Source organism: Excalfactoria chinensis, chromosome 2 (assembly GCF_039878825.1).
Source record: "Excalfactoria chinensis isolate bCotChi1 chromosome 2, bCotChi1.hap2, whole genome shotgun sequence".
NCBI classification, from domain to species: Eukaryota; Metazoa; Chordata; class Aves; order Galliformes; family Phasianidae; genus Excalfactoria; species Excalfactoria chinensis.
Genome location: NC_092826.1, coordinates 140,354,683 through 140,376,459, shown reverse-complemented (window position 1 = coordinate 140,376,459; position 21,777 = coordinate 140,354,683). Strand labels below are relative to the sequence as shown.

At 39.4% G+C, this 21,777-nt stretch overlaps 1 protein-coding gene across 14 annotated transcripts in view; it reads left to right on the top strand.

The window, feature by feature from the left end:
* The window catches only part of ADCYAP1R1 (ADCYAP receptor type I), a 125,435-nt gene that overhangs the window by 54,153 nt on the left and 49,505 nt on the right, over positions 1–21,777 (top strand). For all 14 annotated transcript variants that reach the window (XM_072329949.1, XM_072329944.1, XM_072329942.1 and 11 more), the window contains exon 4: positions 18,589–18,696. In XM_072329949.1, coding sequence (XP_072186050.1) covers positions 18,589–18,696 — 108 coding nt within the window. The remainder of the gene's footprint in view (positions 1–18,588; positions 18,697–21,777) is intronic.

The following is a 21,777-nucleotide window of genomic DNA, read 5'->3' as shown; positions in this document are numbered from 1 at the left end:
GAGAAAGGGGAATTATTCCTCAGCTTCTCCAGGTGGAGGGACTGGTCTGTTTCTTATTGTCAGAATTTTCAGTCTCCCTTTGTTCCAGTTTTTGTCTCTGTTTTATTATGGAGCTGCACAAGTTTCTGCTGGAGCCTCTTGTAGCTGTCAGCAGTCCTCAGTGGACTTTCTGCCGTGTAGAAATTAATTTATTAAGAATCATAGAATTCTTTGATCTTATGATTCTGTGGTTTATAGAGCCTAAAATGCATTCTCCTGGAGTGAGACAAGGTGTGATACAGCACAACATCTTGAATAAAAAGGAACAGAAGCGATGAGGTCTCATTGCTGATTGAGTGGTTCATGACTCACTGCCAAATTAATCTTGATCTTGTTGTAGTCCTAGCTAGGTAGTTTCATTCCCCCTCTTCCTTCCTGTGAAGTAATTTGAAGGGCAATAGCATTGCCAGGCAAGTCAAGTAATGCAAATAGAGTAAGTGCATGTAGAGAAACCGAAACAGTGTCTACAATTCCTAAGAGGAATCCTATCAGCAACCACCCCTGTGATACAAATCAACAAAAGATTAACTGATAAAGGCACCAAAGGGTAGAAGGTGGTAATTAGGAGATAATAGTGGCAATTTAGGGAGGGAGGAAACCACAATGGACTTTGAAAAGCGTTTCCATCTTCATATGACCGTCATATATCAGTTTTAGATTTTCATTCCCATCCATGGCTCATCAGCCTCCTGGCCCTTTTAGTTATATGCTCTTGTTTCCCTTGGCACCCTTAGGAAGCTGTTGTTTCATTATATGCCTGTGCATGTGTGCATGTGTCTCCCCTGTTGATGCAGCTGTTCACAGAGACTAGCTTTGTTCTTCTCACACCCAGCTTTTAAAGCTGTGAGGATGGCTCAGAATGTGTCTCTACTCCTAAATGTTTTCTGCTTGTCTCCTGCTGTAACCAAGATACCGACGCTGATAGATCTGATCTGCCTGAATGGCCCTATCTTAGGTCAAAGATGCTTTTCTGTTCAGATGGATCTATCCATGTAACACTGCATACTTTATGTACTCTTCTACTATGCTCAGGTAGAAACAAGACGGAGTTTATAGGTAGAAAATAGAGAGCATGCAATACTGGGGATAGAATCCATGTCAATTTCAGATATCTATCCTGCATAGATAAACAAGACACCTGTGCAACTATCAGTATCTGAGCTGTGATCAAGCCCTACTCTTTCTTAGGCAAATAGAAGAGAAACAGATTCGCTGGTCTTTGTTTTCCAACCATTGTCTCCTCTGTCTCCTTCCTGAATGCTTTTGTGTCTGTGTCAATGGTTTATGGGCTGGTTCAGCAGGCTTCAAAGAAATCTGATCGTTAGATGCAATGAATGGATTCATGTCAGTTAAGTATAGTTGTCTGAAGTAGTTAATGCTAGTTATTTAGTCTGCTTATAGTCAGTAGATGAGGACAGGTGCTTTGAAGTCACTCTTAGAAGTACTAAGGAGACTTAAACTTGCCTTATTTTAGACACCCATCTTATCTTGTGAAGATGGTGTGTAGAAGTGCCAATTTCTCTCCACTGCCTATTAAAACAAGAATTATAGGACATCTGAAGTTAGGTGGTATGAATCATACTGATTATAATGTAGCAGTGTTGGAAATAACAGAATCTTTGCCTTTTGGGCATGAAGCAATCTGCAGTCTCTTTAAAGAGCTTTGTTCTCAAATGGAGCAGCAGCACTTATAGAGGATTGTATCATAGAACCATAGAATCACAGAACAGCTCAGGTTGGAATGGACCCCAAGGATCACGATGCTCCAAAACCCCACCACAGGCAGGGCCACCAACCTCCCCATTGAATAGCAGCCCAAGCTGCCCAGGGCCCCATCCAACCTGGCCTTCAACACCTCCAGGGATGGACGGGGCATCCACAGCCTCTCTGGGCAGCTGTTCCAGCACCTCCCCACTCTCACAGTACAGAACTTCCCCCTGACATCCACCCTCAATCTGCTCTCCTTCAGCTTCGATTCAGAAGAGTAGAGAAGGAAAGGAAGTGTATTGGAATTTGATGCCTCCCATAATGAAAATACGGGTAATTACATAATGCGTGTCAGCTACTATCCCCATCCCATAAAGTCCTTGCAGTAACAATTCCTACTGTCTTCTTTCAAGCTGTCCCTTTTGTAATCCTCCGAAATGCCAGGAAGGTGTTCTTTTTTAACGGAGGAACACAGAATCATTCAGGTTGGAAACGACCTCTAGGGTCATCTGATCCAACGTTCCTCCTACCTACAAAAGTAGGTGGAATGGATTTTGACCAGGCAATTTGGTCAGATATTGGCTCTGATAAGATTGATTTCTGGGAGCAGGACTAAATAGAAGTATTTATCTGCTAACTGTTTGTTCATTAAAAAAATGTAGGTACCAGTGACATGTTTGAGGAATTTCTGGTGAAAAATAATGGAAAATAAGTGTTTCAGAACATTTGTTTCAGAAATATAGGAAATCCAGCTAACTAAATTTAAATGACATTTAATAAAATGAAACACTAAAGTTAAAAATAGGAAGCTAAAAATAAAAGCTCCCGTCTGCCTTCTCAGTGCTTTATGTTTCTTATTAACCAAATAGAAAGGAAAAACTCCTACCACGTAGATGAATGTATTTTTTTTTTTTATTATTTCCAACTTTTTCTGTAACTATTGAAGCAAAATATCATTTATTTATGCAGCTCTGCTTGTGAGTTCCATGTTTCTATGGTGACAGTTCATTAAACCACACACTGCATCTCTTTCTCTTTTGTCCCAAGTTCGATGGTGCCATGTAGTCTGGTCTTACCTTCCACTAGTCAAGCACACGCACTGTGCCATGGGGAGCTGATCAAGAGTAAATAGGGGGGAGCTTCTTTAGGGAATACCTATCAATAAGTGATGGTTTAGCCCATATACTTCTTCTATTTATTTATTTTCAATATGATAATTTTCATCTGAAAATTATAGAAGATCCATTGGCAGTGTTTTTTTTTCTCTCCTGTGGGCTGGGTAGATTGGAGGATTGCTCATATTCACATCTCCCCAGGCTGTAATTGTAAGCATTACGTATAATTGCAGCCATGGTAGACCAACTCGCTGCAGTTAAAAAATGAGCAATGAATATCAGTAAATCATATGCAATGAAAAAGATGATGGTCTTTCCTGTACTGCTCTATCTGTCAGTACCTTCCATTTCATGGACATCTGGAAGCTGTGACTTGCAATTATTTAACCTTTTAATGTCTAATTGCTGTAGCAATGCAGGGGAGGAATAATCCGAATTATAACTGAATGACCATCCATGATTTTTAGTATGATTTTCATCAGATCTTGGAAGCTCCTTTTAAGCTGTGCATCAGTAAGAGGGGGTTTGATTCTTGCTCGTATCAGTGGCACAGTTGACTTATTTTTAGGATCTGTGTCTCTAGAGATACAGAACACAGGTTCCACTGGTGGAGATTCAACTTCTCTGCACTGGCAGTGACTGCATTTCAGAGGAATCTTGAATGAATCCTGGATTTTGCTTCTCTATTTCACTGTGTTTCACAGTTCCTGAAGTAAGAGAAGTACAGAATTACTGTATATTCAGGATATATATATATATACAGAATATTATTAGGACTTGATTCAGGTGCACAGAAACCCCTAGTGCCTTTTAACCCCTTCAGGCTCCTGGGAGCATCAAGATATATCCATGTCTCCTGAAGCATCTTGAACCTGTCCTTTTGACAGTGCATTAAGGTCTTTCAGTGGAAATACCTCATGAAAGTCCCTGAAAACTTCATGTGTGGTCTAAATAATTCACAGAATCACAGAATCACAGAATTATTAAGGTTGGAAAAGACCTAGAAGATCATCTAGTCCAACCATTACCAATACTTCCCAGCTAAATCATATCCCTAATTGGTTCAGGCTCCCTCAAAAGTCTGTAATGAAGAGCAGAAGACTTCTGAGTGCTGACCGTTACCCACAGACACCTTTATTTTATCCCTGGAATTGCTTTCATAACATCGTTAAATATCTGAACTTCAAGGATGATAATAGAAACTGAGGCAGTGGGGAGAGGGTTTAATGTATAGAGATAGATAACCAGTGTCAATTAAGGTGCTTTGGGTACCTGAGAAACCCACACAGGGCTGAAAGATGTGGCACAGACCTACAGGAGTGACAGTACTACAACAGGAGCAGGTGGTGATGAGGTTCATGTGGCCCTCATTACCTGCAGTGAGCCAGCCAAAGCCCTCTTCACTTGACATACATTAACCTACATTTAGATTCCTTAGTCTGTGAGCTTAAAGAGTTGTAGTTCTCACTGCAGTTCAATGGAAACAGATACGCATTTCCAGAGGGCAAGTTGTGTTTCTTACTTCTATCAAAGTAAGGGCAGGGTTTTGTGGATTCATTTGTTTCTTTGTTTTGTTTTCTGAAGGGTGTTAATCAACCTATTAAAAACAACAACAAACAAACAGAAACACAAAACGACAACAACACCTGCTTATGTATTTGCATTGATTGACATAGGAAAAGTGGGTTACTGAAGCATCATTATAAATACTGATTAATGGGGACACAATTAGTTGTTTCTAACAGAGAAGCTACCAGAATATTGTACACTTGTCTGCAGAGTACGGCCATATCAGCAGAGTTAACCAGAGACAAGAAGGTGCAACAATAGTTTCTGGCCTCTTCTTGAGCTTATGGAAGCCTGGGAGGATGTAAAGGATACTGCTTCATATGCTGGCAGATAAAAAAGACAAAACACACCTATTGGTTATTGCTGTAATTCCTTAGATTTGAGCTTCTGTTGCTAATGAATTAACAGAGTATGGTCAAGTAATATAACAGGATCTATCAGTAGAGGCTGGAATTAGTCTTAGCTGTGTTGAGGATGTGTTTCTTCACACTGGTACAATGAAGGATCTTTAATACACCTGCAGATTCCCTTCCAACCCTGAAATAATCCCGCACATTGATGGTAATGATGGACCCTTGTTCCTTTCTGTGGCTTGGTGTTGAGAATGGAATAGAGGCCCTGAAGCAGAAACCCAGTGGAGTGCTGTTTTCTCATTGGATGAGCAATGAATGCTATGAATTTGTAGAACGCCCAATGCTTCTCAAGGAGAAGCATATGGAATGGTGCTCCAACTTGTGACCTGCTTCAGCCAAGCTTGACTGGGCTCCCCCTTTTTTCTTACATGTGAATATTATTGTCTGCCGGTCATCTATTGGAATGAGATGGTAATGATGGTCATCAACTATCCTGCAGAATCCTTCCATTTCCACCTGGACTGAAAAGGCCTAGCAGTGGCAGAGCCCAGGAAATGAACCGATTGTCTGGGACACAGTGGGAGTTGTGTGCCATAAAGGTGGCATTGTTTGAACTTCCTTTCTTATTTTTCTGTAGCTTGCTATGAAGATGAGAACAATATCAGGGCAGATTTCACTGCCATAGGTATTTTTATCTTGGCTGTTGTCCTAAAGCTGCCTCCCCAGTCAGTGGACAAAAGTTGGCTTTTGGAAGGAATGAGTCATCAAGCCTATTTCAGATGTCTACTTTCAGATGATTGTTTTCTGGGATTACCTCTTTCTGACTTCTACTACTACTACTACAAAAATATGGCAGCCATTCAAATGTAGATGTTGGCAATTGGTCAGATGAGTCTCACTCTGGAAAGCACATTTGGCAGTCTTTATGGTTAGCACTAAGTTCGGTGGCTTCTAGTAGAGAACTTCAGTGTGGAGATTTCTTAGGAACAACTTCCTTTTCACATTCAGAATGCTTAGAATCACTCCTTGTGGGATCTCTGTGTGTCTTTTGTAGGATCATTCAGGGAGCTGTAATCATGGGCCAAGTACTGGACCAAAGATTTAGACTGTTCTTTACTATGAAATGGTTTTGTGGTTGTTTTTTTCCCACTTAGCACTTCATCAAACACTGAATATTCTAATATAGGTGGCCGATGACTAAATTCGCCCAACTGTACAATTTCATTTCCTTCAGCTCATTCTGAGATATATCTGCTTCCTCTTAATATAACTCCCTTACAAACTTAAGCCAAGAACTTCATTATGTAAAACTGCCTACTCAATAATATATGTAATTGAATAAGTGTAATAATTTGGACTGCTGACAGGCTTTGCATATTGATTTTTCCTCAGCAAAATAAGACTGAAGGGCAGTGAGTTAAATCATTGTCAGACAAATAAGCAAACTACAGCAGTATAACAAGTTACTAACTACTCCATCTGCTAAGCAGTAAGAAAATATCTGCATTTCTCCTCCAACCATGGCAAAAATGACATATTTCACTTTTACTTGCAGAAGTAAAAATAAAAAGTAAAAATGAAAGTAAAAATACCTTCAATCATAATGCTGTGAGCCCTTGCTCTCTATGTATGCCTTATTTCTTCTCTTGGTATTTCTTCTTCATTGTAGACTTAAGCTGTGCCCTTGATTTTGTTGAGAATTACAATGGGTCATACCTCAGATTCCTACATAGGATGTTGAAGAGCGATGAAACGTGGAGACAGTCCTCTAGCAACTGCTTAAACTTCACGTTCTTTTCCATCACTAAAGGAGCAAAGCAGCAGGAACTGCATGTCCTGTATTCTTTATATATTTTTTAGCTTCTGAGCTAGGGAGAATGTGGGTGGGAAAAGGGAGATCCTTGGCTTTGCCCATGGGCAGCTAGCCAGTACTGCTGACTCTGAATGCGTGTGATAATTTTTGCTCCTGCCAAAAGGGAGGAAAAGAGAATGTGCATTTCCTTCCCCGAATTCCCCTTGCAAAATAGAAGGGATAAGAAAGGAAAAATAGAAATATTTCAATTTTACGTTGTTTTCCATCCATCCTTTTGTGAGACAAATGAAGAACTCTTGTCACATGTTTCATTTTTGGGTTATATAGCGTAATGTGTGCTTCATCTTAGAGAGAAGAATTTTGTATGGCGTACTAGAAAAAACATAGACTTGGCATGTGTTGGTTTTATGCTTTTCAGCTTAAGATGCTACTGTCTAATATGATGCAACAGTTCCACAACAAACTCTAGAGGCTAAACTCAGCTTGTATTTTCTGTCTGAAAACCGACATCCTTAATAAGAGAATGGGAAATTAATCAAAGAAAGTGATGTGAAGTGACTTAACAGCAAAGGTTTTATTACCATTAAGCAGAAATTCATTGGCAGTGCTGGGGCAGCAATGGGATAACGCTCCAAAAATGCAAAAAATGATTGTTTGTGAACAGATTATATTTTCACATGTATTGCATATTCATTACATTCCCCAAATCATTATTCTCTCCACTCCCAATGATTGCCCAGCAGATATAGCCTTATTTGGTGGTGTTTGATGTCGTCTAGCATTCTTCTAGCAACTTAATGGTTCATTGTTGGCTCTTGGTGGTCACCTCCAACACAACATTCTCTATCTTTAAGCCAATGATTCACCTTCCACAGTTGGCTCATCTCCATGTGAGATGCCATGCAAAGACTCCTTTTGTCCCAAAGATTGCTGTGGAATGCAGGGAAAACCTGCAGAATTCTCTGCACACACAGATAAGAAAAACAAAGGGAAATGTCTTGATGCTGTCTGTCACATTTTAGATGAATTCTTCCTGGTGAGTGGATCCTGGCTTCTTTTGGTGTTGATAAGTGTTAAGGACTCCACAAAGCTGGTGCACAACTTTTCCACTGCTGTGTGTTTCTTTTGCCTTGTTAAAGCAGAACAGTCTTACAGCACGCCTCCCCATCTACATTGCTACATCACAATTATCATCCACAACATCTAAAGGCTTCTATGGTGTTGTAAGCAAGCATTAATCATATTATACAACGATTCAGTGGATATGCACACAAGGGTATATTATCACAACATTTTGTGTAATTACTTCTTCAGATCAGAGGCAGAGGGAGATTCTACAGCCCTATGTCTATCTTTGATGTGTATTTTAATTAAATCTGTTAATTTGAGACATTTCAGAAGTAGGATAATGGTCATTCTCTCCTACTGATGTGTGATTTTATTCCCATTTCAGATTTATGAGAATATCAAATGTTAAGGTCTGATTCAAATTACTGCTTGTTTTTCTTTAGTTTTTGAGGATATACCTTATTCTTACAAGATAGTAGCAAAGGATTAGAGTTTATTGAAGTTATCATCCAGACTTCACAGTGACCTTAGTTAAAATAAGTCTTCTCTTCTTCTCATCTCTGAATTTTGTTCTCAAATGTCATGACAACTTGTGATCTTGGCAGCTTGATGAATACAGGGTGCCTTATACACAGATTTATAAATGAATCAAAGCAATTGCCCATCTCTTTGACCGTATTGCAAATGTATTTTGGTAGGTCCTGAGGAACAACACTTACTCTTATCCAGTTATAATTCTGCTGCTCTCAGTCTGTGACCTCATCTCCCACTGACTTTGGTAGACATTTTCAGTGTGTATTTCAGTAAAGAGAACAATATCTGGCTCTGTATTCAGGGGAATGATTGGATCACTGGATGTTAGGCATCTAATGTGTTGGCTAAATTAACTGGCTAGTCTCCCGCAACTCTTTGTATAATTGATATACAGATAGGGAGGTTTGCATGAGTTTGCGTACTAAAACATCTAAATTAAGGTGTTTTAATCTGTGTGCTGAGTCTCAATCAATTTATATTCACATTCTCAGAGTTCAGCTTTGTATTTAACTCCAGATGTTCAATTCTCCCTGATTTGCTGATGTTACTATTTTATTTCCTGGCTCCTTGTCTAACTAAACAAATGAGGAGCCAGCTTGTTTTGCCAGGTGAGGCAGATATCTGAAGTTAGTGCAGTCATCACACTTTAAAAGCAGATAAATCATGTGGACAGGCATCAGTGGATAAAGGAAGAGCAACTGACGTCACCTACCTGGACTTGTGCACAGCGTTTGGCACTGTCCCACATGACATCCTGGTTTTGATGAATGGAGCACTTGCTGGATAAAGAATTGGATGTATTGTCACACTCAGAGAGTTGCGGTCAATGACACAGTGTCCAAGTGGAGAATGGTGACGATTCTATGATCCAAAGCTGTGTTTGTCATCTACTCTTTCCCCTGCCTTTCTGATTACACAAAGGGTGGTTTCAAACTTTCTAAGTGCCACTCGTAGCAGCTTGTGGTTTTAGTAACCAAGCCTCACCTTTCATATTCACACAGTTGTTAGAACTGATTGATCTGCTTCCTCTATAGGACAGCAAATCAAAGCTAGCCCAGTGAAACAAGGTATGCAGAGGTCATAAAAAAAACAACAAAAGATGGGCTTAGAATAATTCTTGATGTATGATTGAGGGAGGATCTGCAGGTACCATGAGTATGTGATTAGCAGGCCAAGAGTGTGTATGCATGAGCCAGGGGGGAAGAAAAATTACTAGAAATAGAAGGCAATTAACAGTGGAATTCTTTAGAGGAGAAAAGCCATTAGTAGAGTGTGCAACAAGAGTATGCCCAAGTGATGTGACAAGAGCAAAGCCAAACTGAAATGATGACCACAAACGATTAATTAAAATGCACTGAAGGACTGTTGCATACATTTTGAGGACATGCCTCATCTTTGTTCCCAGGACACAGGAATATTGAATCTGCTCCAGGTGTTTAGTCGTGCAGCCAAATGACGAATATGATTCTGTCCCTTTTCTGCTAACCTGCAAACTGCTTAAGACAGAACCCATTGTTGTAATTGAATAAGCTAGAACAAAATTAAATACAGTGCTGCCAGTGTGTGGAATTGATTACATAATCATCCTCATACAGGATGTACCAGAATCATTTACTTGTTTCACATTATTATTCAAGCACCAAGAACTGATAAAGAAAGGTTAAAATGGTACCATCAGTATAGCTGACTGTATGTATGAATAAGATCTCCTGCTTGGTTTACAAAAGGGACAAATGCTTGTATGCTTTTTATTATTCTTTTACATGTAATGTAAACACTAAGTCTGAGAACAAATGTATCTGAGGATATGTGTAAATGCATGTGTAGTTGTAGTCCAGACCTGTATCTATAAATGCCTTCTACATGTTTGGATGTTGAAATGATGTGACGGTTTCTATGCCATAAGTGGTCAGGTAGTAATGGCAGCTTCAGTGGTCCTTAATAACTGCCTCCCATTTTTTCCTCTGTCCTCCGCATCTTTAGATAGAGATGGATCCACAATACTCGTTCACAAAGGATCTGATCCAACTCTTAACAAAGTCAGGGGAATGGTCTCATCTCCAGTACAGATTTTGCATTAACACCACATGGACCTTTCTGTGTCGATCTTTGATTTTCTGGGCACTCTCACCTAACACATTTTATGTATTTAAGACATTGTAAATATTTTTGTCTTCTTCCTGATTATGTTTATAGGTTTTATTTTTATGTGCTTTACTATATGCTGTCAGACAGCTGGTATTCTGTAGCTTATATAATATAGAGTTGTGTGTAAAGTGTTGACGTTTAGTTTTCCAGGACTGCACAGTTCCATGGCCTCTGGCAACTGGAGATAGTGCTGGGCTAGCTATGATAGCACCAGACATTTCTTCCCATTCTCTTAATGCTGAAAACCTCTCCAAAACAGAAAAACCAAACAACAACATCAACAAAACATTGCTTATTACCAAGCTACTGGGGGAATGATGATGATATTTTTCTGTGCTTCATCAACACCTGCATTCTTCTTCATTAGGAACTCTTACCTACATTTTCATCTACCGGTACCACTCACATTGCATTTGTCACTGCAGATTGTAAACTGTCCAAATTAAGCCACTGTCTTTACTCACCTGAGACAGGGAGGTTTAGGTCTTAGGACGATGTTTTTCACCCAGAGGGTGGTGACGCACTGGAACAGGTTGCCCAAGGAGGCTGTGGATGCCCCATCCCTGCAGGCATTCAAGGCCAGGCTGGATGTGGCTCTGGGCAGCCTGGGCTGCTGGTTGGCGATCCTTGGGTTGGAACTGGTTGGTCACTGTTGTTCTTCTCAACCCAGGCCATTCTGTGATACTATGGTTCTGTGATTCTGACTGTAAAACATTCTGTAACGGGTAACTTAACAGTAAATTCCTTCAGTCTCATATAGTGCCCAAAATTTCTGAGATGCATGACGATCCTTACAATGCTGAATTAGATTTCTGCTTCAGTGATGTTTTTGCTGCTCTCTGAATACTCTGTGGACAGAGTCAGAGGAGTTCATCACGAAACAGGAAACACACTATGTGTTAACATGCCTCTTAACGAGCTTTTTAAAATGCATTTATTTTCTTTGTTTCCTCCAGTAGACCATCAGGTCCCAAGGGCTCTAATAAGGAGTTGTTTGACTCACCACTGCCGCAGTTTCCAGGAGAGATTAGAGAATTTGCACACTGAAAGAAATTAAGTTATTTAATTCAGTTATTTCTCATTCTCAGAAGATTTGAAGGAGTAAACAAGTAATAAATGCCTCTCGAGTGCATCCACGTTGGCGTCACTGGGGTTATATCAAAAATGAATTTGGCCCAAGATCTGTTATAATATATCTCCTACTAGAAATGCCTTATCCTTTTGGATAACTCTATGAAGTACAGAAAAGCAAGAATAATAGGACAGTGTATAGATATATGAAGTGGCAGCTTTCTTCTGAACTCGTTACAACTCTTGAAGGGTGTTTAGCTTCACTGTTACCATTTCTTCTGTTTGTTTTGCTTTGTTTTGTTTTCCAGCTCATAAAAGAGCAGAGAATCTTCTTAGTCACAGAGCTACTATGAGACCTAAGTAATTGCTATCTCTAAATGCCTTTGAGAGAAGCTGATATAGAAGAGAATGCAACATAAGTTCTGAAATTGCCAGTCGTTTCGCCATGGATCTTGCTTGCTATTTTCAGTAGTTCAGTGCATGTCTGTTTTGTTTGGCTTATTTATCCTTCTAGAAAAAAGTCCAAATTTTGACAAATCTAATTGATTAGAGAGCTGTTCACCTCAGGTTCAGACTGAGTAAGACCCACTGAAAATCTTGCTTAGCTCGGCTGGGATCTTTTGAAATTCAAAACACAGCCCTATAATGAGAGACTGTTAGAAGGACTGTGTCCCATTTTAGTCCCAGTTCAGTACTGTTGTGAGTTATGCTAAAAATTAACAAATGAAGAAAATTTGTTCCCTCCTGCCTCTATTTGGGGAACAGAAGTCTTGATGTGCTGAATTTATTTCTGGGAAGCCTTCATGCTCGAAAGACATTACCAAATCCTCTTCTCATCTTCTTCCATACAACCAAATCCTCTTTCTATTTATAGAGGAACACAAACTGCCAAACACCAAAAAGACATGCCGATAACATTCTTACTTTATCTGTATCCATGGCAACTAGTAAATCCCACTGATCTTTACAGATTTCTTCTTCACAGCCCCGTAAGTCTCACAATGGGCCAAATATAAACTATCCATGGGTGGCAGAAGTGGCAGTGGACTTTTCAACCACACAGCTTGGAAAGATTTCTTCTTATAGAGCTGGTTGAAAGCCAGGATTCACTATAAAGCCCATGAATACTGATACAATTAGAATAAATGTAAGTTTTGCATAGAATGTTTAGAGACATGTATGTCTATCCAGTTGCTCCACTAACATGGAAAAAATATAGCCTTATTTTTTAACTGAAACAGTTCTGAAAGGTTGGACACTGCTTGTAGTGCTCCATCTTGTCCTTACTTAATTGCTATTCATAAGCAGATTATGCTTGTGAAGGGTGGGATCTGACAGGAGAAGGTAATGGTTTGTGTAAAAACACATATTTCTGGTTCTCACTCCATTGTTTTCTTCTCAGATAATTCTATAGCCAGTGTTTATCTTGCACTCTTCCCAGAAGTGACTTGATCCAAGTGACTTAAGGATGAAGATTAATAGCACTGTGATGTACGCAATGCCTTCTAGGCACTGCAGCGTAGGCTGTCTTTTCCCTTCTCTCACAGCTTAGAGAATTAATGGAAAACAGAGTTGATAAAGGCAAGTGCCTTATCTGCGCTTCTCCTAAGGAAGGAGGGAAGTGAGTCAGACATGGTGGTGGGGCAGGATGATGATAACCATCCTGGCTGCCACCAGCAATGAGAGGAATGAGGGACACCAGCTGTTCCTCTAGCAGTAACCCATGATCTCCCACCACCCATGTCCTGAGTGATGCTGGGTTATCTGCAGCTGGCAAGCTTGGCACTGGGTCAGCTTTTGGCAGCTTGGAAGAGTTGTTCTGCCCTCTAGCAGCACCAGAATAAAATCTCCCAATTTTCTGAGTAATTTCACAACGTTTTTTGGCATTCAGCATTGCAAAATGGTGACTTTCTCACAGAAAATGACCCTTTAAAAAGAAAGTTTTCTTTAAAAAAAATAAAAAATAAAATAAAAGGAACCCTCTCGATTTCCCAGATAATTGGCTTTTTACTCTTCTGCATAATTAGATGAAGAAATGTTCCAAAGGTTTTGCCAAACGGAAGTTTCCCTTTAAAACCCTTCGAAGCTCACCGAAGGCCAATTGGTTGGCAGCACTTAAAGGATTTTGGAGATTTTCTTGGATGAGGTTTTCCTGGCTGGTAACAGTGCAAGAAAAGTAATAAGTGTGAGCTTAGAATAATTATTCTGTGATTGTAAAGAATTAAACAGCTTTAGGGGAAGAAAAAAAAAAACACCACAACTTTAGATATTTCTAATTATAGATAATGGCTCCTGCCATTTAGAAGCTGATCTTTTCATGTATAAAGTATTTAAGGAAAAACAACAGTAATTTGGTATTAGCTTTTCCTGCTGAGGTGTGAGACGGAGGCAAAACATGGAAAAGGGCTTTCACTGTCATGAGGAGAATAGTTTTTGGCCTGAATTGGTGGACAAATGAGATCTCTGTTTTCTTTTCTCCTTTGAGGCCGATCGTGGCCAAGCAGGGATTAGTGAATGCGTTTGTATTTATTTGTTTTCATAACTTAAACAGCAGGAATAAGAGTAATGTTCTGATTGGTACTTTGTGTGGTTCCTAAGTTAGGATAACCCAAGAAGGTGTACTGAAGTTCTTGAGTGATGCAAAATATCCGAACCAGGTGAAATCCTTCCTGTTGAACTCTTAACAAAAAAGACTGGCTTCTGATTCTAAAACACATGATTTAAGTTTGGCAAATGCACGGCATTTAATCTCCTCAGATCTAAAGCCAACTATCTCTAGCTCTTTTTTTCCGCTGCTATGCTGTAAAACTCATTGTTATCATAGAGTATTTCGAGTTGGAAAGGACCCATAAGAATCATTTAGTCCAGTTCCTGGCTCTACACAGAACCACCCAAAAATTAGACGACGTGTCTACGTGCATTGTTCAGCCTTGTTATAATCAAAGAAAACCCATTTTTTCCTTTCACTTTTAGTTTCTCATCCCATCTGGGGTTACCTTGGTAGGTGAGAAGTGAACTATAATTTCAAATCATTTTATTTTTAACAGCTGTTTGAAAACAGCACTGCGTGCAGGAATTCTTGGATCTCTGAAAGTATCACCTTATAGAATGACTGGCTCAACTGATAATGCCATATTGTACCGTAATTTATAGAGTTATCAGCATATAAATGATAGACTTTAAATAGTCACAACTTCGTTGCATTACTTGATAACCTAATGCCAGGCCAGTAGTTATCTAGAGAAAGGCAATGGAAAATGTTAATGTGGGCAAACTGTTGGTAATGTTTCTCATCCTTCATATAAAGCCCTCGTTGAATCACTTGAACTATATATGTGGAATTCCTCTGCTCTGAATCCAGCTTTTTGAAGCCTGTGTTTTCTCTTGCTGCCTGTTCTAATCAGCAGTAGAAAATAAGTATCTCCAGAGGACAGGCTATCTTAGAAAGCCTCCAAGAGTGCCCTCTGGAAGTGTCTGTTTTTCTTCTTGTGATGTAAAAGAGGTGTAGAGGAGCTTAGCTCGGATTTGCGTATCTTACATTTATGTTCTTGAAGGGAATGAATAGCACATTAGACAATACCAGGTGCTTTTTGGTGCAGCAGGAGCAAAATTTGGATAAAGGAACAAATTCTTAGTGTAATAGCTGATCTAGGTGGCATATGCTGCATCAGTAACATTGTCCAAATAATTCTAAGAGCTAGGAGAAGTGCCTCTCTTAGTATTTTTCTCCATTTTTATAGCTTATTCTGGAAATTCCATTGAATTTTCTTTTCTACTCTCTTATGTCCTAGAGGCTATTGAGTCTTGAGTTCTGATTGTGCTGCCTGTCTTGAAAGACAGCAGAGATGCCATTGCTTCAACAGGAGCTCCTACAAGGTGTATCTGCTTTGAAACGTCAACCACTCTCAAAGATCCTGGCCTCATACCCAGCTTTTGCTCAAGCTTTTATTTATTTTGTTATTTACCTGGATTTATGTAGGAACAGAAAGACCTTGCCTTGTATTCCTTCTCTCTCTGAAAGGCTTTCTATGTAGTATTGCCCTTTAAATGTGATTGTGCATCACATAATTCAGTTTAATATTCTGTCTTGTAGCACTGTGTTTCCTTTGATATTACTCCCCTGAAGATGATACGACCTTGAAGGTGATATTTTAAACTAATAAATGAGAAGAACTAGATTCAGGAGGCAGCTATTTAGGATCAGAATTTTTAGCCTCATTCTACTGAATGTGGTCTGTGGAGAGATGGAAGTATACTTACATGGTGGTTCACCACCACTTCCCAGCTAAAGTGAGATTATTCCTAATGGAAAGTCTTGCAACTGAGGGGCTACATAGGAAACATCATTTAGCTGAGTACACTTAATTTGGGAAGTCTTACCTGCCTGAAGTTAAACTGATCCTGACTTAATTCCATTGTCAAATCAACCACTTTGCATTTCCTGAGGAGCCATTGACATGTTAGGCTCCAAACGATGAGCTGTGCCATTGGGAGGAAGGTGACTAGCTGAATAACATGAAACACCCTTCTTCTTGTGCTCTGAGGAGGGTCTAAATAGCTTTCCAAGATAAGATGCAAAGCTTTACATAAGTTGGTTTAGCTGAGATGAATCCTACAAAGTTCAACAAGCAGATTTCTGTCTGCAGGCTGAAGTACAGACCAGGGAAGGGAAAGAAGAATTTGCACGCCCTGCAAGGCATCCTGTATTAAAACCATTTTGTATGTATTATGCATTATTTTTATGCTCTGGTCTACATGAAAACTTACTATTTAAAACTATGTGTTGGTACTATTTATTCCAAACATGAAGACGAGTCCACGTGATGCCGTGCCTTGCTTCTTGCAGTGTCTCTTTCAAAGCAAGCTTGGGTATCCCTCCATCACACAGGAATGAAGACATACCATCAGAGCCAGAGGAGAACCCTGCTGTGCAGTTTCACACACAGATCACACTGATTTCCGTGGGCAGGTTTCACTCAGCAGGAGTTCCTGGCCGTATTGTGTTTTACAAATGTAAGGGGACTGTCCATGCTGACATGTTATTTATTTGTTTATTTGAGTTGCTCTTCTAAATAGTTGCTTTCAAATTTGATTTTACCAAAAAAAAAAAAAAAATCAGGCAACTTTCTTACTGACAGTGAATTCTTCCCAATCTTTGTCACTTACTGAACAAATTACTTGACTCCTTTTTATTCTATTTCCTTCTCTTCCAATGCCAACACATCGGTGTTTTCTAGTACAAGAAAGTTATAATGCCATTTAAAATTGGAATATTTTAGTTATGCTTGGTATTGCCACAATAGCAGACTGCTGTTCAGTCTTCTATTAAATATTTATTCATTGTCTTCTCTTTCTTCTCTGCAGTGCGAGGATTTCTGCTCATTTCTCTGGATAGGTTTGCAGTTTCTATTGTTGTACCAGTATTCAGAAGGCAACTGATGTTAAAGTAGTAATAAAGAATAAGAAAGCTTTCCCTAATTCTAACACAGCAGTTTAATTCAAGTGAGCAAGGCTAGCAGGTGGTTCTCAGAAGATCTCATTAGGCTCTTTGATAGTCTCTAACACCTCTTGTAAGCAAATGTCTCATTACCATGGATATTTACATATGCTTTACTTTCATACAGATTGCCATACATCAGTGAACTACAAACCTATTACCAAATGTCTTCAGATTTAAATGGTAAATGCTGTTCCTGCTGTGTGGACAAACGGTAGCTATCAAAGACAGTAAAATCGAACAGTGCTCAGTTTGATTTTGATTCCCATATTTGGTATCACTGAACTTTTCAAATTGCAAAACACATGAAGTCTTTGAGCCTTTCAGAGATATCCAGTAGAGTCATAGCATGCATAGAATGAGATAACTCGTCTGGCAAAGGAATCAGTATGGAATACGAGTGGAAGAAAGATGGGGAGAGGAAAACTGTGTGGAACTTTCACATTTTAATAGTTGGTAAGATTAGGTGCTCAATCCCAACATCAAATGCAAAGAACTGGGAGATATTTAGAAGGTCTGAGAGGTCTTTTTCAACCTTAATGATTCTGTGATCTAGCCTGTCTTTCTTTTCCTGCTGAGATAGAAGATGACCCCCATCTGAGATTCCTTTAATGATGTTTTTTAGGATATTAGTAGGAAATATGAGGGAAAATTCTGAGCTTTTCTGTACACTAGAAAAGTTTTCTAGGTTTATAAACTAATAACATGTTGACTTCAGCTTTACACAGCTGCAGATTGGATTTTGCATAGAAAGCTCCTTCTTGAAAAGCAGTCCTAATCTGTTGAATTTCTGATGTTTAATACCCTTCTTTTTCCTGTGCCCTAAGAGAAAAAAAACTCCCATCCCTAATGTTATCACTTCCTATTTCTGCATGCTTCTGATGGTAAAATTCATCCAGTTCCACATAATGTCTGGAAACTGGAAATAAACATTTTTAGATTAGAAATAAAAGGCATGATCCTGTAACAGGAGGCTGGTTGTGTGTCACTCAGATTTTTAATTAAAGGCTGGTGACAGGAAGCCTGATATCTGAATGACTGTGGAGAGTCTGTGAATGCTTCAGGAGTGGTTCTTTATATGTCTGTACCGAATATTTTCCTAAAGAACTGAGCAAAGTGAAAGAGAAGCTTCTCTCATATCCATTCCAAACAAACCAACTCAACAGGCAGATGTGGCATGAAGCAGAGTCTGTTCTCCAATTTCCAATCACCTCCCTGGGATGAATTCCAATGAATATCAATATCCAACCTATGACGGAGATTCAAGTCTGCAGAAATTCACTGCACTGAAACTGAAGATGTCAATCAAATCTCCACAGATTTAACACACTTTTGGTAGACAGATACTGGCTGTGAATTCTACACTAAGGGAAGAATTTGTTTCTGATGTATAATGGATTAATTTAATAGAGATTAACAGATTTCTCTTTTTTGCAATAGTGGAGTCTGTCCATTAATGTATGGCATTGTATGTATGTTTATGCTATTCTTATAAATGCAGTTTTTTTGGGGGGGCAGGGAAAGCGTATTAGAAAGTGATATCATTTATTATTCTAACCAGTTACACAGTGATGAATAGAAGGATGAACCAACCACTAAAACCATTTTGGGGAAAAGAGAGAGAAAATTTGCACCATTAACCTATCTTTTTTTTTGTCTCTCTCTCTTCTATAGGTTGCCCAGGAATGTGGGACAATATTACATGCTGGAAACCTGCAAGTGTGGGTGAAATTGTCTTTGTCAAGTGTCCTGCGCTGTTCAGATTTATCATCTCTGAAGATGGTAAAGTCCTCTCTCCATGTTCTTTGCTTCTGCCTGGTAGAACTGCATGGCCAGCACGGCCTGGGGTTGATTTGAACTTCTGTTCAAAAGAAAGCAGTAAAAAAACGGGATGCCTGTGTGTAGATGTATGTTGCATATGTTGGGTAGAAGGGGGAAGGATGTGTGGAAAAAAAAGCTTCTCTCAGCCAACATGAAATTATTGCAAAGTCTAGTAGCTGAACAGGACGTTTGGGTAGTTGGGTATCCACAGAGATCGACAAGACCTGAGGCTGTGTGAAAGTGTGAGACGACTAGTCATCACAACTGGAACCTATTTCAGAACATGACTAACACTCAGAGCTGAGTTCTGTTCATGCCTAAGGAATGGATGTGCATGAAATGAGCAATCAGAGGAGCTGCCATCTTGGAGGCCCAGTGGAGGGCTGGTGAAAATTAAAAATGCCTGGAGAAGTGGAGGAGCTCCAACATGACTTCTTGTTCTCTGTAGAAATGAGATGTCAGCTTCCTATTGCTCCTTGCAGCAGGCACCAGCAACCAAGCAAAGAAACAAAAGTAAATGAAATGTCAGAAAATTGCTCAGGTTGCATCGTGGTGTGATGGACTGTTTCTGCTTCCAGAATTCATTACTCCCTTTAAGAGTTGTCCCTTATTAATTGACAACAAGCCATTGCTGATATTTAACAGTAAGGTCCATCTCATCCCAGCGCCCATGTAGGCCAGCATGGGTCACTTACTGAGTGCTTCTCATGGAGGAAAATCCTCACCTTTTTCCCTCTGGAATCCTTTTCCCAAAGATTATTTTGCCATTGAATTACTCGTACACAATCTTTAGTCCAGAATTCATCTTCCTGGTGTTGCTACAGACAGCACACGATTTGCTGTAGATGGTAAATATTTTGTACACAGCTCTGGGCATGCTGAAATTGTCACCTTTAAAAGCAGACGTGTCAATTCATCTTAGTGAAGGAAACACCAAAACGCTGTTGTGAAATGGAGCGTAATTTAAGGGTGATCACCAGCTCACTAAACACACCCGTATGAAACTCAAGTGTCTTCTCTGTTAGTTCACTGGACTTCATCTGTAGTCAGCGTGGAGAAAGTAAGAGAAAGAAATCAGTGGAATGCAGTGTACCTCATTTCAAGAACATGAGATTAATTACCCTGTGGAGGTAATCTCTCTTTATCCAGCAAGTAATAAGGAGAGTTCCCTTGAACAAGGCATCTTATTTTTGAAGGGAGGAAGACGAGTCCCTTTTTAAATTATCAGTTATAAAAACATGATAATTCCTGTAATTCTTTGTGTTTCAATTATAGTGTGTGTAATTACACGTAATCTGTACTGCTGCAATATTGGTCCAGTATAAATTCAGTGAATACAATGGCACTTACTGAACCATCATATTCAACCATAATAGAAAAGACAGCGTAGAGCATCTAGGAGGATTTGTGTCCAACATGGTAAAGGAAATATTCTTCCCTCTTTCACACACACACACGCATATATGAGTATATATCTATCTATTTACATTATTCTCCATGACTTTGTTATCTGTTTTCATTGACTGCTTGTTATTCAGCCTAATTGTCAGTCCAGTTTTGGTCATCCTTTGCACAAGATATACACTCAACAAAAGTTTTCACAGTCCAGTTATCAGTGATGTTTGCAGCCTGCAGGCATAATGCTTTTATAGCATTTATTGTGGATAAGCAGATGGCTGATCTTCTGTTATCTTCTGATATAACTGCAGGAAACCTGCTGCTCGATGCAGTGCCTGGCCTTTCAATTAGGACCCCTCCTTTTTGGTGGCTTGTGATGTGCTTCCTCTACTTGCCCTCAAGATAGGCATGGTAACATAGGCAGCACTTTTCTTTCCATTTCTTTCTCTCTTTTCCTTTCTTTTTGGGGTACAATGATCAGAGATATCACTAGTTTGATAACACGGAGACTGATGCTATCTGCATCCTACAGCACAGGAACTCTTTCCTCTCTGACAATCTACCAACACAACTCAGCTGCAGACCTTTTAATGGCTCCCTTTATTTCAAGAGATTTCTCATAGAATCATAGAAGGCCCTGGGTTGAAAAGGGCCTCAAGATCATCCAGTTCCAACCACTTGCTATGTGCAGGGTCACCAACCAGCAGACCAGGCTGTCCAGAGCCACATCCAGCCTGGCCTTGTATGCTTCCAAGGGATGGGGCATCTACAACCTCTCTGGGAAGTCTGTATTTCCAATGTTCATAATTATATCTTACCCAAACATAGTACCTTCTTCCTTCTATTGATGAAATTTCTGTGGTGCCATTGTTTTTGAAGTAATAAAGGTTTGGAGGGCTCCTGAGAAATCATCTAGTATATCTCCCTTCTCAAAGACTACGTCAGCTCCACATGGTCTATTCCAGCATATAACCAACATTTTAACTATAATATCAAAAGGTCTTTTCCCATATTTTTTTCAATTAAAATTCATCAGTTTAGAAAAATAGTAACATTGTACTTAAAAGAAGAAAACTCTGCCATAAAAAAAAAGGGGGCTCAGTGAATTGAAGGGCTGAAATAAGGTTTTTGAATGCTTTGTCCAGAATTTCCAGTCCTATTTGTAAATTGTGCTTCACATTTGGCCTCTAGGAGTGTGATAGCATGACCCTAAGGGAGGAGTAGTCAGTCCAGTGTAAATATATGTTCTTCCTTCTTTATCTCCCTATGGGATCACTCATAAAAGTGACAGCTGTTACTAGGGATTTATTTTTTTTTTTGGACATCTGTTCAGTAGGGACAAAACCAAGATTCATAATTCGTTAGATAAACAAATAAACATTTAATCTGGAGTAGCTTGAAACCTTCACAGACCCAGCTGGATTTGTGCTACTGACCCTGAGGTGGAAATATCTACATCCGTAATTACTCTTCTGGGTGAATCAGGATGAATTTTCGGTCTCATTACTGCTAATTTTAGCTAACCAAGTATATTTGCTTCAACGAGGGCTTAATGAAAAAAGTCACATATTATGAAGGTTCCTTAAATAAAGGGTTATTAGATAATTAAAATGTTTCTAAGACATGGCTAATCACGTTTTATGA